At 40.3% G+C, this 17663-nt stretch overlaps 3 protein-coding genes across 9 annotated transcripts in view; 1 reads left to right on the top strand and 2 right to left on the bottom strand.

Annotated features, from left to right (window-relative positions):
* The window catches only part of fer (fer (fps/fes related) tyrosine kinase), a 36461-nt gene extending 25525 nt beyond the window's left edge, over window positions 1-10936 (bottom strand). The window contains exon 1 of the mRNA XM_037751792.1: window positions 10773-10936. The gene's annotated coding sequence lies outside the window, so the exon portion shown is untranslated. The remainder of the gene's footprint in view (window positions 1-10772) is intronic.
* On the top strand, window positions 943-3250 carry si:ch211-202f5.2 (uncharacterized protein LOC795181 homolog). The gene is made up of 3 exons (XM_037751818.1): window positions 943-1162; window positions 1753-2028; window positions 2559-3250. The coding sequence occupies exons 2-3, from the start codon at window positions 1759-1761 to the stop codon at window positions 2892-2894; spliced, it is 606 nt and encodes a 201-aa protein (XP_037607746.1). The 5' UTR covers window positions 943-1162; window positions 1753-1758; the 3' UTR covers window positions 2895-3250.
* On the bottom strand, window positions 3056-17087 carry pisd (phosphatidylserine decarboxylase). Of its 7 annotated transcripts, none has more exons than XM_037751805.1 (9): window positions 16986-17087; window positions 16499-16539; window positions 14414-14550; window positions 6635-6769; window positions 6451-6552; window positions 5805-5928; window positions 4733-4876; window positions 4486-4646; window positions 3056-3898 (listed from the first exon to the last, which is right to left on the bottom strand). In XM_037751805.1, exons 1-9 carry the CDS (start codon window positions 17015-17017, stop codon window positions 3629-3631), a joined length of 1146 nt encoding a protein of 381 aa, XP_037607733.1. In that variant the 5' UTR covers window positions 17018-17087; the 3' UTR covers window positions 3056-3628. The 7 variants fall into 7 exon arrangements, with proteins under 7 accessions (XP_037607733.1, XP_037607735.1, XP_037607738.1 ...); XM_037751807.1 differs by lacking the exon at window positions 16986-17087 and adding an exon at window positions 8552-8696; XM_037751810.1 differs by lacking the exons at window positions 16499-16539; window positions 16986-17087 and adding an exon at window positions 15800-15827.
* Between the last annotated feature and the right edge of the window lie 576 nt (window positions 17088-17663).

Below are 17663 nucleotides of genomic sequence, written 5' to 3' on the forward strand. Positions count from 1 at the left end.
ATTATTTGTCATAATTAAACATTATTATTTATCATAATTAAACTTTATCTCTCATAATTAAACATTATTATTTCTCATAATTAAACTTTATCTCTCATGATTAAACTTTATTATTTCTCTGTTTTATTCTCGCTCTGTGTCTCTGTTGCTAGGCGACCTCAGCCAGTCCCACTGAGCTGTAACCTGATAGGCCGACACCAGCGGCCAATAGAAACCTGAGAGCAGCTCCACTTTCTATTGGCTGATCAGGTTACAGGTCAGATTATTGATCATTTAAACTTTGAATGATATTTTAATGTGATGGTATTAAATGATATACTGTGTAGTAAAAGTTAAATCATTATTGATAAGTTATCGATTGATACTTTATGTTTTATTTACACATTAAATTAATCTTATTTACATACATATTAATGTTTATATTTTATTGTGGATAATTTATATATTTAATTTGTACATTTTATAGGAAATATTTTAAATTTTTGTTATTGTATGTTTTGTAAATTGTTATAATTGTTGTTTTTGTTCCTTTTTATTTTTTATATTTTAAATATTGAAGTGACACATTATGGTTTATGTAATAAGACAAATAAAAGTGATGTTTACGTACGATATATAAATAATAAGTGACATTCAGTGTCTGCTGTCGGCCGAGCGAGGCTGAATTATTGATGAAGGAGACTCTCCCTTTCTCTCTCTCTTTCTCTCTCTCTTTCTCTCTCTCTTTCTCTCTCTTTCTCTCTTTTTCTCTCTCTGTCTCTGAGGCAGAGAGAACTACGACAACCAACAAACAGAAGAAGAAGAAAAGAGTAGAGAAAAGAGATAAAAAAAACAAAGAAGAAGAAAGAGATGAAAGAAATGGAGAGAACAGAAGAGGAAAAGAGGAGGTGAGAATAAACGATAAAGAAGAAGAAAGAAAGAAAAAGATAGAGGAAGAGTGAACAACAAAAGAGAAACAGCTGAGAAGAAAACAAGAAAAGAAAAACTGGAAGAAATGAAAGAGTGAAAGACGAAAAGAGGAGAAGAAGAAACAAAAAGGAATAAAAGACGAAGGACAAGAAGAAGAGAGGAGTAATAAGAGACGACAGGAGGAAAAGTGTAAACAACAATAAAGAAGAAGAAGATGAAGAAGAAGATGTGAAGAAACAGGAAGAATATCCAGGTAAGGTTTTAAAATTCATCCAATCAGAGCGCAGCAGGTGTCGCCTCCTGTTGTCTGATTGGACGAATTCTATCGACACAAACAGGAAGTAGTGAGTCTCTGACACATTAAAGTCACTTTTAGAAAAGTAATCACATTACTTTAATTACTCAGCAGTAAAAGTACTGTGTTACTTTAGTCTCTAACGGCGACGTCTCGCGGCAATGATTCCATTTTTCTGCGTCCGGGAGGCGTGTTCACGTGTTTCAGGCGTTATATAAACGTTTGTTTTATACAAACGTCTAATAATTATTTTGCGATCTTCTCTACAGAAGATATAATATATTATATAACATTATATTATAATATATTATGTTATATTATATTATATAACATTATAATATATTATATTATATTATAATATATTACAATATATTATATTATATTATAACATATTATATTATATAACATTATATTATAATATATTATATTATATTACAATATCGTATATTATATTATATAACAATATATTACAAATAATATCTAAAATAATACAAAACAAATATTCTTCTAATGAATCTTAAAAAGAAACTTTTCTTCTCGTCTATCAGAAAAAAATGTCGGACGACAGAAAGGAAGAAGAAGAAGAGGAGGAGGAGGAGGAGGAAGAGGAGGATGAGGAGGAGGAAGTGACCTGTCAGCCCCTCCCTCCTCCTCCCTCCTCTGTTGCCGTGGACGCGATGATGTCACTGAGGAGGCAGGACCTGGTGTGCATCGTGTGCTTCGGCAGCTACGACCTAGCGACGCGGTTGCCGCGGCGACTGCACTGCGGCCACGCCTTCTGCCAGGCGTGTCTGAAGAGGCTGGACACAGTCATCAACGAACAGGTGACTGGTGACATCATCAGCACGCACCTGAGCTGCTGTTAGAGTTTAACCAGAGGTTATTGAAGCAAAACGGCAAACTTCGTTGTTTTTTTGACAACAGCTGTGGCGCCATTTTGGACTGAAAACACTTATTTTATTTATAATGTTTTATTGTTCAACACAGGATATGTCAGTAGAATATTAATAATTCAGTTTTACTTTTGTACGTCTCTTTGTAGGCGGACGTTTTACTGGCGTCTGAAAGTCGCTTTCAGTCCAAAATGGCGGAAGCGTAGCTCTGCTGCTGGACGCTGATGTTGACGTGGAACGAACTATTGACTTCTTATCAATATACGACCTTTGGTTAAAATGTCAGTTGAATAGTAAAAGATGAAAGCAGTGGAGGTGTCAGCTGATGAGTGAGTGATGGAAGCAGAAATAAAACCAGTTTATAACATCATGTTCACCTCCTGTCTCTCAACTACATTACCCATGAGTCTTAGGGATGTAACATGTACACCCCCCCACCCTCCCCTCGTCCCCTCCCCCAGGTGTGGATCCCGTGTCCTCAGTGTCGACAGAACACGCCTCGGCCCAGAGGAGGAGCAGCGGGTCTGGACCTGGACTTGGCCTCCTTCCTGGGCGTGAAGGCCCAGCAGACCTGCACCTCCTCCTGCTCCCTGTCTTCCTGGAGCTCCGGCCGCAGGGAGGGGGCGCCGGCCGGAGACACAGCCCAGGACGGGAAGCTGTGGCTGGGGAAGGAGGTCACCGACGACAGCTGGTCGCACGGAGGTCTGGCCGAGCCGCGCTTCCATCGCTACGGAAACTGCTGCCCGCCGCCGTCCTATTGGCTGTGCTGCTGGTTCTGCTGCCCGGGGCGGGGCTAGGACTGACCAATCAGTGTGTCCCGAGTCATTTATTGATTTATTTTTCATTTTGGCCGGTTCCGTCCTCCATACTTTCAGAGTGTTAACACAAACATGTTAAGTTCTTCTTCTACCAGTATTTAATATTAATTGTATTATAAGTGGAATAAAGACAAAGCTGCTGAGAAAGACATATTTATTAATAATTACATATTTTACAAAAGTAGAACATCATTGCTTCTTTTTGGCCAATCACAGGCGTCCTGCTGGGTTTCAACCAATCACAGGCGTCCTGCTGGGTTTCAACCAATCACAGGCGACCTGCTGGGTTTCAACCAATCAGCGAGCTGATGCTAATGGCTCCGACAGCTCTGATTGGTTCAAAAACAACCTTTCAACAACAACAAGTTAATAAAGCTTTAAACATTCAAACTGTTTCAGTGGACGGAGGAACTTTTTTTTCACTTTAACAGAATTAATAATTAATAATAACTAGTTTGTTAAATATGACGTGAATGTTTCTGGTGATTTTAAAGGAATATTTGACGAGACAACAGAAAAAAAAAGAGACAAAGGTTTGGCATTTAAACCTCCATGAGGCACAAGGCATTCTGGGAGTTTGAGTCCTCTTTATGTCCTCCAATGCTTCTTTGTTTGAGAAAATTACCCACAATGCCTTAAACTCTGTCTTTCATCAGTGGCCGCCGGCAGTCCCTCATCATCAGGCCCCTCCCTCCAGGATGCAGCTCGGCCAATCAGAGGCTGCCGAGCCCCTCCCCCACTCTGATTCGCTGTCCCGGCTGCAGGTTGAAGCTGAAGTCTTTCGGAGCTTCGAACAGCAGAACGATGGTGGAGCCGAGGTTAAACTCCCCCACCGCCGCGCCCTTCTCCAAGACCACGCCCTCTCCCTCTACACAGGCCACGCCCCCTTCACCAGCCGCCTTCACCACCTGGTCGTCGACGACAACGTAGCTGCGGTCCTGGAAGGAGCCTTTACTGTAGCGAGGAGCGTTGGTCTGAAGCTCCTGAAGACGAAACGCAAAAACTGTTAAAACTTATAAATAAATAAATAATAATTAAAAAAATAAAATAAAATAAAAACTAATAAGAATAATATGAACAATTATTATACAATATTATTATAATTAATTACTCTTATTTTAAAATACTGCTAACAACACAAATAAAAGGTAAATAAATTCATTACAAAATACAAAACATTATACAATATTAAGTGATTTTGAAAATATTACAATATAAAAAATATTTTTAAAAGTAACTATATGCTACATCATAAAAATTATAACTAAGAATTAAATAAAACTACAGTAAACATTTCCCAAAATGTTAATATAAGTTAAAAACATATGATGCATACATATATAAATATGAATATATGATAAGAAATATATTACTGTACTAATAAAGTTAGTTTAGTTAAGAGACTAAAATAATAAAAACCTTAAAAAAAAAATCATAAAACTTTAATAATTTTTATTTAAAAAAGTAATTCCGTTAAGTTCCTAAAAGTTTCTATTTTGTATACGTGAAAGAAAAAAACTGATAAAACGTCTATTAAAGTAGAAACAGTAAAAACTAAAGTCTTCCTCACCTGGTCGAAGTAAACCCTGATGGAGCCGACGTTTGTGGCTCCAACCGCCGTTAACGAGAAGAAGCCGTGCTGCCATTGGCCGGTGAGCGCCACGCGCTCGTTAAGGCAGAAGAGCTCTTTGACCAATCGAGCCACGCCGGGGTTAACGGACATTAACGAGCCTAACGAGGAAGAGACGGATGGAGAGGTGAACGCAGGTCCACAGCAGGAATCAGACAATCAGGTACAGACATGAACGGACTCTCACCTGGGAAGTGACGTCGGAGCTCCACCCTCCAGTCTGTGGGCGAATGGAAACAGTGGTAGTCACCTGGAGCCAGGTAGACCACCACGTGGAACAGGTCGTTATCAGGAGACGTCAGGAGGAGGTCTCTGAAGGACGACGAGGACTCTAAAGACAGAGAGGAATCAGCCTTTAACAGGATGTGGACCCAACAAGTTCTCCAGACTTGACAAGACCAACAACACCAGCAGGTCCCAAATCAGGACCTACTGGTCCCAAATCAAGACCTACTGGTCCCAAATCAAAACCAACTGGTCCTAAATCAAGACTGACAGGTCCTAAATCAAGACCAACTGGTCCTAATTCAAGACCTACTAGTCCCAAATCCAGACCCACTGGTCCTAAATCAAAACCAACTAGTCCCAAATCAAGACCAACTGGTCCCAAATCCAAACTGACCGGTCCCAAATCAAGACCTACTGATCCCAAATCAAGACCAACAGGTCCTAAATCAAGACCAACTGGTCCCAAATCAAGATCAACTGGTCCCATATCAAGACCGACAGATCCCAAATCAAGACCAACCAGTCTCAAATCCAGACTAGCCGGTCCCAAATCAAGACCAACTGGTCCCAAATCAAGAGCAACTAGTCCCAAATCAAGATCAACTGGTCCCAAATCCAGACTGACCGGTCCCAAATCAAGACCTACTGATCCCAAATCAAGACCAACAGGTCCTAAATCAAGACCAACTGGTCCCAAATCAAGATCAACTGGTCCCATATCAAGACCGACAGATCCCAAATCAAAACCAACTGGTCCCAAATCAAGACCGACAGGTCTCAAATCCAGACCAACTGGTCCTAAATCAAAACCAACTAGTCCCAAATCAAGACCAACTGGTCCCAAATCAAGATCAACTGGTCCCATATCAAGACCGACAGATCCCAAATCAAGACCAACCAGTCTCAAATCCAGACTAGCCGGTCCCAAATCAAGACCAACTAGTCCCAAATCAAGATCAACTGGATTTGGGACCAGTTGATCTTGATTTGGGACTAGTTGGGGGGGGCGGGGTGGGGGGGCGTGGTCTTACCATTGCCCCGTCTCTTCTGTGGACCCAGGAAGTTCTCCAGACTGTAGGTGACCCCCTTCACCTGCTCCACCTCCGAGTTCTTCACTTGACCAAAGTGGAGGATCTTCCCATCAGCCGGAGAGATCTGACAAACACAGTTTAATAACTATAAACTTCTGATAAACGTTTAATAACTAAAAACATCTGATAATAAAACCACCAAACGTTGTGTAGAGTCCACATGAGGTAAACTTCCTACATCAGATCTCACATTATTAAAGCTATATGCTGATGATATATTAAAACTATAAATATAATCCCATACATCACTGACAAAACTCAAACTACCATCATGCATTGTGTTTCATTGTGTCTGAGCTGAAGACTGTCTGACGACTAAAAACACACCGTAGAGAATTCCTTTTTACGGTAAATTCCCCCTAAAAAACAGAAGATGAAGTATTCAGAGTATCACGTACAAAAAGCAGAAAAAATAGAATACATTTCATAAAGGGAAAGAGATGAACAGGAAGAGAAAACAGTAAAGAAGTAAGTTATTCTGAGATATGAAGTCCCAAATCAACACCAGTCTTTTTGTCTTCTGAGTCCAAAACAAGTCACCAAATTTAATGGCAATTAAAAATGTGCAATCCTAACGTAGAGTTACCAGACAGGAGGAGGCGCAGAGCGGTCGGACTGCAGGTTTGAGACGTCGACGGAAAAATTCACCCAGATTCCTGTAGTGATGTAAATCCTCCACGGCTGCTTCCTATTAGACGACACATTATGATTACCATAACGCTAACATAAAGATAACCTGCCACCCCAACAACACTCCTGGTTGTCCAGACCTGCATGTTGACCCCGAAGGTCCAGATGTAGAGGGAGTAGATGGGCTTCCGGAGCCAGGTGGGGAGCTCCACGCCGTTCAGACGACCCCAGGCCCGAGAGAGGAGGCGAGTCGGGAAGGAGCGGTACAACGCCACCTGCAGCACCAAACAGGAAACTACACCGTAAATATTATCATCTGCTTTTAGGAAGAAGAACATTACTGTTATATCATATTAATCTGTTCAATAAAATTCAACTGTTGTGGAGAGAGAAGAAGAAGGAGGTGAAAGAGGAGAGAAGAAATCAGAGGAAAAAAAGAGGAGATAGACGGAGGTGAAATAAGTAAAAGTAGAAAAGAAAACAAGACGATTTTAACCATCAACACTGTGAGAGAGCTGCAGTCAACCGTCCTGAACCTTTAACGACCAACCTGCTTGTATTTCTGGTGTTTTGAAACCTGCAGTAACTGATCATCGTATGACAGAACTAAACATGACTGATGGGGTTCCTCAGGGTTCTAGTCTCGGTCCTTTATGTTTTACATCTACATGCTGATATGTAGCTGGTGTGTCAGAGACTTAAAAGACAACTCAAATTTTACAAACTTAGCTTTTCCACGACCTCGTCAAACCTCAGTTTGTGTACCTGGGCCTCTCCACAACGGCTCAATTCAGAGCCGCCAACCCCCCCCCCCCCAACCCCGGTCATCTGTCTGCCAAGGAAGCAGCAAGTTAAGCTGGAGAACACACCTCTGACTCCCAGACCAGGTCCAAGAATAACTTGTTGGTCTAACTGCCAACGGCTGGTAAAGTAAGTACCTGAGCAGGTAGTATACAGAGTACCTGAGCAGGTAGTGAACAGAGTACCTGAGCAGGTAGTATACAGAGTACCTGAGCAGGTAGTGAACAGAGTACCTGAGCAGGTAGTATACAGAGTACCTGAGCAGGTAGTGAACAGAGTACCTGAGCAGGTAGTATACAGAGTACCTGAGCAGGTAGTGAACAGAGTACCTGAGCAGGTAGTATACAGAGTACCTGAGCACGTAGTGAACAGAGTACCTGAGCACGTAGTATACAGAGTACCTGAGCACGTAGTGAATAGAGTACCTGAGCACGTAGTGAACAGAGTACCTGAGCAAGTAACATACAGAGTACCTGAGCAGGTAGTATACAGAGTACCTGAGCAGGTAGTGAACAGAGTACCTGAGCAGGTAACATACAGAGTACCCGAGCAGGTAGTGAACAGAGTACCCGAGCAGGTAGTGAACAGAGTACCTGAGCAGGTAGTATACAGAGTACCTGAGCAGGTAGTGAACAGAGTACCTGAGCAGGTTGTATAGAGAGTAACTGAGCAAGTAGTGAACAGAGTACCTGAGCAGGTAGTATACAGAGTACCTGAGCAGGTAGTATACAGAGTACCTGAGCAGGTAGTATACAGAGTACCTGAGCAGGTAGTATACAGAGTACCTGAGCAGTTAGTGAACAGAGTACCTGAGCAGGTAGTATACAGAGTACCTGAGCAGGTAGTATACAGAGTACCTGAACAGGTAGTATACAGAGTACCTGAGCAGTTAGTGAACAGAGTACCTGAACAGGTAGTATACAGAGTACCTGAGCAGTTAGTGAACAGAGTACCTGAGCAGGTAGTGAACAGAGTACCTGAACAGGTAGTATACAGAGTACCTGAGCAGGTAGTATACAGAGTACCTGAGCAGGTAGTATACAGAGTACCTGAGCAGTTAGTGAACAGAGTACCTGAGCAGGTAGTGATATTAACAGAGAAATATAACTCATAGATGCTTAAAAGAGACGAGAGGTGAAGAAAAGAGAGGAAAAATAGAAACAAAACAAGAAAGAAAAGAAGGAGAGAATATGGTCGTCCCCGTCCCTCCCCGTTTCCCTTCGTCCAATCAGAAGCCAGCAGGCAGCCGCTCTTACCCGTTTGGCCAACGGCCGCAGAGTGCTGACTGACAGGACATAGCAGAGGAAGGCGATTGGCCGACGGCGCCAAGGGGTGGGTCGAGACACACTGCCACTGAGCACGCTCAGACGGCGACTGAGAGCCAAACGAGGCACCTGGAGCCTGATTATGATGAGATTTAATGAGATGTAATGAGATGTAATGAGATGTAATGAGATGTAATGAGATGTAATGAGGGAGTCAGGGAGGTGTGGGGGGGTAATAGGAGATATAAGGGGGAGAGGGAGGTGAAGGATCAGAGAGATAAAAAATTAAAACTGATAAAATAAAAAGCAAAAAACAGAAGAATAAAGAAGAAGAGATGTTTGTGTCGTTGTTTCCCTGATCTGTAACTTCATTGGCTGCTTATTACATCATATCCTTCCTGGAGGTGCATTCAGGTGCAGAGGTGAAGGTCTGACAACAGAGCTTCATTCGGCCACCTTAAAGCATCGCGTTAATAATCTACGACGTTTTGGAAAGTCAACAACGAATACAGATAATAAATAAAAAATAATAACAAATAATAATAAATGTGACTTTTGTTATATTGAACGGAGCTATGATAATTATTCTATATAAACAATTCAGCAAAAATATTAAAAAAAAGATAAAATATGGCTCATTTCATCTCATCTCAAAAAACATGTTTTAAAAAGTGTGAAGGAAGCCGGAGGACGAGAGAGAGGAAGAACAAAACTAAATAAATAGAGGGAGAAAGGAGGTAAAACATGGAGGAATATAAAACACAGGTGGGGCGTGGACAGGTGTGGAGGGGCGGGGCTTATGTGTGTGTGGAGGGTGGAGGGTGAGGAGGAGGAGGAGGAGGAGCGGACGCTAACGCAGCACACAGTCGCTAAGCTAAGCTACGCTAAAGCTTGTAGGAATGCTAACAGTGATGCTAACGCTAACTCGCTAACGCAAGATATTTGATCAGAGCAGTTTTTGTTTCTAAAATTGTTTTATAAACGTGTGTTTACAAAGACGCATTTAACTTTTATATATATATATAATATATATATATATTATATATATTATTTATATATCTTTTATATAATATCTCACCAACCTTCAAACCTTTCTCTTCAAAAATATCACTTATGTTTATAAAACTGTTTAATATTTGACAATCATCTATACATAAAATTTATATGATTAATTTAATAATTTTCTATATATATATATATATATATATACACATCTATAAATATATATATATATATATATATCAGGGCTGTCAATCAATTAAAATAGTTAATCGCAAATTAATCTCACATGTTTTATCTGTTCTAAATGAACCTTAAAGGGAGATTAGTCCAGTATTTAATCCTCTTATCAACATGGGAGTGTATAATATGCTGCTTTATGTAAATGTATGTATATATTTATTATTATAAATCAATGAACAACACAAATCAATGACAGATATTGATCCAGAAACCCTCACAGGTACTGCATTTAGCATAAAACAATATGCTCCAATCATAACATGGCAAACTGCAGCCCAACAGGCAACAACAGCTGTCAGTGTGTCAGTGTGCTGACTTGACTATGACTTGCCCCAAACTGCATGTGATTATCATAAAGTGGGCATGTCTGTAAAGGGGAGACTCGTGGGTACCCATAGAACCCATTTACATTCACACATCTTGAGGTCAGAGGTCAAGGGACCCCTTTGAACATGGACATGACAGTTTTTCCTCTCCAACATTTAGTGTAAGTTTGGAGCGTTATTTAACCTCCTTCATGACCAGCTAGTCTGACATGGTTGGTACCGATGGATTCATCAGGTTCTACAGTTTACTATGATACCAGGATCTTCACTCTAGTATTAAAACTGAGCCGCTACAGCCTAAAAACCACAAGTTGCATTAATGCGTTAAAGAAATTAGTGGCATTAAAACAAATTTGTGTTAACGTGGTATTATTGTGATAAATTTGACAGCCCTAATACCGTTTATACACATACATATATGTCTATATATACTGTATATATACACACACACATATATGTATAGATGTCTGTAGTGTTGAACACTATAAAATAGATCCGTAGGAATCAAAGCGACTTCCGTCTCTGTGTCTGAAGCTAACTGGGTTAGCAGATGAGCAAAGGATCAACTGGAAAGAGGCTAACGCAAGCTAAACTAGGCTAAAGCTAAAATAGCTGACCTGCTAAACAGCTGTCGCCATAGAAACCACACATACACACACACACACACACTAATCTCCTGTAACCCAGAAACCATCGTCTGTCTGTCTGTTTAACTCGGATCTCTTTCGTTCTTTTATCAGCTTCAGGAACATTTCTAGTTTTATGAATCATCTCTCCGTTCATCACTCCTCTCTCGCTTCTCTCCCTCTCCCACCTGAATCGTGCCGTCGTTCTCATCCTCACTCCTCTTCCTCCTCCTTTTCCCTCGTCCTTCTCTTTCTCTTTCTCCCCGTCGGTCGCATGCCACCGCCGCTTCACCTGCCGCAGCAGGTCGCGCTGCCCACGCTCGCCGCCACGGCCACGAGAGAGGAACTTTACCATGAACGTGTCACCGACAACATCGCCGCAGAGAGAGACGGGCGACGACACATGCTGACGGTTAAATATCACCAGAGAAGAAGAAGAGACAGGTGAGTCTGTTCACTGACAGCAGAGAAGAAGAAGTGACAGATGGACGGAGAGAGAGAGAGAGAGAGAGAGAGGCGTTCATACTGAGGAGCTCCACCCTCTCACCTCCACCTCCCGCTTGTTGCAATACAAAGTACAAAGAGTGCAAATAAAAAACAGTACACGTGTAAAAATATCCAAATAAATACAACACAGGCAATGAAAAAACACTGGTTATTTATAGACAATATATATTTGACTTATTAATTTGTATTACAGCAAAATAATTTATTTCATTTTCATGTATGTATTTTTTATATTTATTTATTTATTTAATGTTTATTATTACAATGAAACAAATGAGTAATCTATTACATTTTACACTGTAATTGTTTTAATTATATTAAAATAATTTGTATTTTTTCATTATGACTTTAAAAAATATCTGTATTATATGTTATTAATACATTTAATTAATTATAAGGAAAGAAGTACAAAAATTACAGTTTCATGGTTTTCTTTATTGGTTATCTATAATTCTATATTTAAAATATCTAATGGTTGCTTTATACATTTTAATTTATTAAAAAAATAAATATATAGTACATATTTATATTTTTACAATAATTGTTACTAATATATTATGAAGTTGTAGGATTATAAATTATTACAAATTAATTACTTAAATTATAATCAATAATATCATTCATTAAATTGTTATATTTTAAAATATTATATTTTATTAGTCGAAAAGTAAATTTTTTTTTACTTTTTTAATTCATTAATTAATTCTATAATTATAATAGTAAATGGTGGATTTATACATCTAAATGTATTTAAAATAAATATTATATAATATATATTTATATTACTTTACAATTATTTTCTACTAATTTATTATGAAGTTGTAGGATAATAAATGATTTCAAATTAATTAATTGAAATTATACTTATTAATATCATTCATTAAATTGTTGTGTTTTATAATATTATATTTTATCAACTGAAGAGTAAAAAAAAGTCCAAGTCTCCAGTCAGGAGAAGCAGACAGGAGCACCGGCAGGAAGCTAAGCGACGTACTGCTGTGGACGCCACGTTAGTTCAGATCAGAAAGTCACACAATAACACAAACTAACTACCTGAGACCATCTGAGACCAGCTACCCTCCTGTTCTGAGAGGTTGAATCACTGTGTTTTAATGGAGTCTGGTGGCTTTGACAACAGCACTATAACGGCTTCAGTTCCCCGTCAGAAAGGACTGTCTGACGGCGAGGTAAAGGGCTATCTGATGATCACCATCAGACAGCCCTTTACCTCATCATCAGACAGTCCTTTACCTCGCCGTCAGACAGCCCTTTACCTCACCATCAGACAGTCCTTTACCTCGCCATCAGACAGTCCTTTACCTCGCCATCAGACAGTCCTTTACCTCGCCATCAGACAGTCCTTTACCTCACCATCAGACAGTCCTTTACCTCACCATCAGACAGTCCTTTACCTCACCATCAGACAGTCCTTTACCTCACCATCAGACAGTCCTTTACCTCGCCGTCAGACAGCCCCTTACCTCACCGTCAGACAGCCCTTTACCTCACCATCAGACAGTCCTTTACCTCGCCGTCAGACAGCCCCTTACCTCACCATCATACAGCCCTTTACCTCACCATCAGACAGTCCTTTACCTCACCATCATACAGCCCTTTACCTCACCATCAGACAGTCCTTTACCTCGCCATCAGACAGCCCTTTACCTCACCGTCAGACAGTCCTTTACCTCATCGTCAGACAGCCCTTTACCTCACCATCAGACAGCCCTTTACCTCACCGTCAGACAGTCCTTTACCTCACCATCAGACAGTCCTTTACCTCACCATCAGACAGCCCTTTACCTCACCGTCAGACAGTCCTTTACCTCATCGTCAGACAGCCCTTTACCTCACCGTCAGACAGTCCTTTACCTCATCGTCAGACAGCCCTTTACCTCACCGTCAGACAGTCCTTTACCTCAGCGTCAGACAGTCCTTTACCTCATCGTCAGACAGTCCTTTACCTCAGCGTCAGACAGTCCTTTACCTCATCATCAGACAGTCCTTTACCTCACCATCAGACAGTCCTTTACCTCATCGTCAGACAGTCCTTTACCTCACCATCAGACAGTCCTTTACCTCACCATCAGACAGCCCTTTACCTCACCATCAGACAGTCCTTTACCTCATCGTCAGACAGTCCTTTACCTCATCGTCAGACAGCCCTTTACCTCACCGTCAGACAGCCCTTCTGTCGGGGAACTGAAGCCGTTATATCGCTCTCTTCAAAGCCACCAGACTCCATTCACAAAAACAGTAATTTAACCGGAGTAGCGAACAACCCCACTTCAAAAAAATTCAAACTAACCCTTTCAGATATTTCCAGACTTAGCAGAGCTAACGTTGACGCTAGTGCTAGCGTTCACATTATTCATAACCTTATTGATTAGCTTACCGTGCTAACCTACGTCACTGCTTTGTGCTAACGGCTGAGTGGACGTTAACATTTGAAAAAAAGGGAAAAGAACAACGCAGATGATTTTGAAATAAATATGATAAATAAATAAATAAAAACCAGACAGATAAATAAACTAAGAGATCAATTCTTTTCATTCAGGGGGATTTTTTCTGGTCAACTTTCGTCCAATCAGAGCCCCCGTCTGCCTTGCCCGGTTACTCATTGACCAATCAGACCATGCCCTCAATGAACGGACCAATCAGGAGGCAGGTTGGGCAGTGAGCAGAGGGGGCGGGGCCTGAGTGATGATGTGTCAGGTAGAGTGACCGGTCAGTGTGACATCATCACTGTGTGACATCGCTGTCACCTTTCACCCAGTGAACCAATCAGAGTCTGTTCTCAGGTCAGGTAACGAGGCTACACTAACACGTGGCATTTCCTGTGATTTCACAATAAAAGCATCCCGTCGGCTCGTGAGAGGAAAGATCTGGATTACATCATCAGTGAGTTCACAATGCTGTGATTCACTGACAGGAACAATAAACAGATCAATAATCAGATCAATAATCAGAGAGAGATTCAGGTTGAATAACAAGAATAACAAGAATAACAAAGAAGAAGAAGGAAGAGGAGAAAGAGAAGGAGAAGGAGAAGGAGAAGAAGAAGAAGAAGAAGGAGAAGGAGAAGGAGAAGGAGAAGAAGAAGAAGAAGAAGAAGAAGAAGAAGAAGAAGAAGAAGGTGTGTTCTCTCCTACCTGTGTGGGCGTGGCCAGAGGGGGCGGGACTCCATCCTGCTGTTTGTCTCTAGTCCTATAGTGCTGGTAACCAAGATAACCACCACCTGTCACTAAGAGGAGGGGGAGTGGCCTGGGGCGGGGCAGCAAACTACGACCTGGAGAGAGACACACAGTTGATTGGTCCTGTCTTCATCACCTTGGTCCTGTCTTCATCACCTTGGTCCTGTCTTCATCTACGTCCTGTCTTCATCACCTACGTCCTGTCTTCATCACCTTGGTCCTGTCTTCATCACCTTGGTCCTGTCTTCATCACCTTGGTCCTGTCTTCATCTACGTCCTGTCTTCATCACCTACGTCCTGTCTTCATCACCTACGTCCTGTCTTCATCGTCTACGTCCTGTCTTCATCACCTTGGTCCTGTCTTCATCACCTACGTCCTGTCTTCATCACCTTGGTCCTGTCTTCATCACCTACGTCCTGTCTTCATCACCTACGTCCTGTCATCATCACCTACGTCCTGTCTTCATCACCTACGTCCTGTCTTCATCTACGTCCCGTCTTCATCTACGTCCCGTCTTCATCTACGTCCTGTCTTCATCACCTACGTCCTGTCTTCATCACCTACGTCCTGTCATCATCACCTACGTCCTGTCTTCATCACCTACGTCCTGTCTTCATCGTCTACGTCCTGTCATCATCACCTACGTCCTGTCTTCATCATCTACGTCCTGTCTTCATCTACGTCCTGTCTTCATCACCTACGTCCTGTCATCATTACCTACGTCCTGTCTTCATCACCTACGTCCTGTCATCATCATCTACGTCCTGTCTTCATCACCTATGTCCTGTCATCATCACCTACGTCCTGTCTTCATCACCTACGTCCTGTCATCATCACCTACGTCCTGTCATCATCACCTACGTCCTGTCTTCATCACCTACGTCCTGTCATCATCACCTACGTCCTGTCTTCATCACCTACGTCCTGTCTTCATCTACGTCCCGTCTTCATCTACGTCCCGTCTTCATCTACGTCCTGTCTTCATCACCTACGTCCTGTCTTCATCACCTACGTCCTGTCATCATCACCTACGTCCTGTCTTCATCACCTACGTCCTGTCTTCATCGTCTACGTCCTGTCATCATCACCTACGTCCTGTCTTCATCACCTACGTCCTGTCATCATCACCTACGTCCTGTCATCATCACCTACGTCCTGTCTTCATCACCTACGTCCTGTCATCATCACCTACGTCCTGTCTTCATCACCTACGTCCTGTCTTCATCACCTACGTCCTGTCTTCATCTACGTCCCGTCTTCATCTACGTCCCGTCTTCATCTACGTCCTGTCTTCATCACCTACGTCCTGTCTTCATCACCTACGTCCTGTCATCATCACCTACGTCCTGTCTTCATCACCTACGTCCTGTCTTCATCGTCTACGTCCTGTCATCATCACCTACGTCCTGTCTTCATCTACGTCCTGTCTTCATCATCTACGATCATCAACCCCTTCGATTATTGATTTTGATATGTATTGTTGTCATATTGTAGTACAATGCACATATTTGTATACACTTATTTCTTATTTATATGTTTATTTATATATATATATATATTTCTATTCTAGAATGGGAAGAAACGTAACCCTGGATCAATAAAGTATATCTGATATTTATTTAAAGGCAGAAATGCATAAAGAAATGTAAAAACAAATGTATGAATAAATATATAAAGAAAAGAATACAGAAATAAATAAGTTTGGGGAAATAAATAAGGGGTGAATGCAGAGGGAGAGTCGTGCAGAAATAAAAAAAATAAATGCAGAAATAAGTCAATAAAATAAATTAATTAATTAAAAAAATTAACAAAAATAAATGAATAAAAAGGAAAATTAAACAGAAGATTAAATCAATTAATAATTAATACAAATATATATAAACAGAAATATAAATTTATGTCACATTTTATCAATTAATTAATAGCTACATTTATCTTTAATATTATTTGAGCTATTAATGAGGAGGAGGAAGAGGAGGATGAAGAGGAGGAGGAGAGAGAGGAAGAGGAGGATGAAGAGGAGGAGGTGCAGACAGACTCACCTGTGCTCAGTGTTCTCTGTTGGCAGCAGCTCAGAGAAACCCTTTAAATAAATAAAATAAAGTTTCACAATCAAAATAAACATTTCAGAAATTACTAAAATACATTTAATTATTTCACATTCTGTGACGTCACCACGAGCGCCCAGCTTCAGGTGTATATTCAGGTTAAATCCACCTGTTCAGGTGATGTTAACAGGTAAACCTGACACAGCTGGTTAATGTGACGTGAGCCGAATCTTTCATCACTCCGATTCACGTGCTCCTCACCTGTCTGACGTCACATTCAACTCACCGTTTGTGTTTTAGACGCGATTTAACGTTAATTTAATATAAACTCTGAACGGAGTCTGGTTTCATCACCACACACAGCGTCACACACACCACAGAACACAGAACACTGTCGTCACTGACTGACATCGAGCTGTTCACTGTAATAAAACATAAAGTTAGTAAAAGATAAAGTTAATTAAATAATAAAGTTAAATACCTCCTGCACGCCCTCCGCAAGGCTGCCGCCATGTTGGTTGTGTAAGTGACGTAATGACGTCGTGCGTCACTGTACACATTGAGTGTTTTTACCCAGAATGCAGTCTGTCAGGTAAACCTTCCTTCATTATAATAAGTTTACCAGAAATCTCCTCAGGATAAGAAAATAAATCAAAATAAATTACAGTGAAAGTGTACAACTTAACTTAGATAACTTAAGTAAAATTCTACAAAACTTAAATGTATAATATAATTAAACGATATTGCAATAGTGAATTTACGGTCCACTATACGTAACTACACTATTATTTTATTTATTTTCAAAACGTATATTATCTAAAACATTCCAAATTAATTATTATAAACATACTTTTAATTAATTACGTTATCTATTTTTAATATAATTTGAATATTTTTATAGTTTAAATATAAGCAATTACTATTTACAATTCATAGTTATGTATATATTTATATATGTTTAATATAAATACATATTTTGTAATTATTTAAAGATAAAAATGTTTTTAAATTAATAGGATATATATATGTATTATAAATAAGGTGTATTTTATATTCATACTTATTTTAATCCAATTATTTTATATTAATGTGAAGATTTATTCATAATTTATATTTTAAGTTTATATTTTACATGTATAATCAAAACATAATTTTAAAA

This window comes from Sebastes umbrosus, chromosome 19 (genome assembly GCF_015220745.1).
Source record: "Sebastes umbrosus isolate fSebUmb1 chromosome 19, fSebUmb1.pri, whole genome shotgun sequence".
In the NCBI taxonomy this organism is placed as follows: domain Eukaryota; kingdom Metazoa; phylum Chordata; class Actinopteri; order Perciformes; family Sebastidae; genus Sebastes; species Sebastes umbrosus.

What these genes read in the sequence shown, in the direction of transcription:
- si:ch211-202f5.2 (XM_037751818.1), top strand. Translation starts at nt 1,759, where the DNA reads ATGTCGGACGACAGAAAGGAAGAAGAAGAAGAGGAGGAGGAGGAGGAG. An exon ending in ACACAGTCATCAACGAACAG is followed by an intron (nt 2,029 to 2,558) that starts GTGACTGGTGAC and finishes CCCCTCCCCCAG; the next exon opens with GTGTGGATCCCGTGTCCTCA.
- pisd (XM_037751804.1), bottom strand. Translation starts at nt 11,109, where the DNA reads ATGGTAAAGTTCCTCTCTCGTGGCCGTGGCGGCGAGCGTGGGCAGCGC. An exon ending in AGAACGACGGCACGATTCAG is followed by an intron (nt 8,697 to 10,942) that starts GTGGGAGAGGGA and finishes CATCATAATCAG; the next exon opens with GCTCCAGGTGCCTCGTTTGG. An exon ending in GCTCCGACGTCACTTCCCAG is followed by an intron (nt 4,647 to 4,732) that starts GTGAGAGTCCGT and finishes CTTCCTCGTTAG; the next exon opens with GCTCGTTAATGTCCGTTAAC.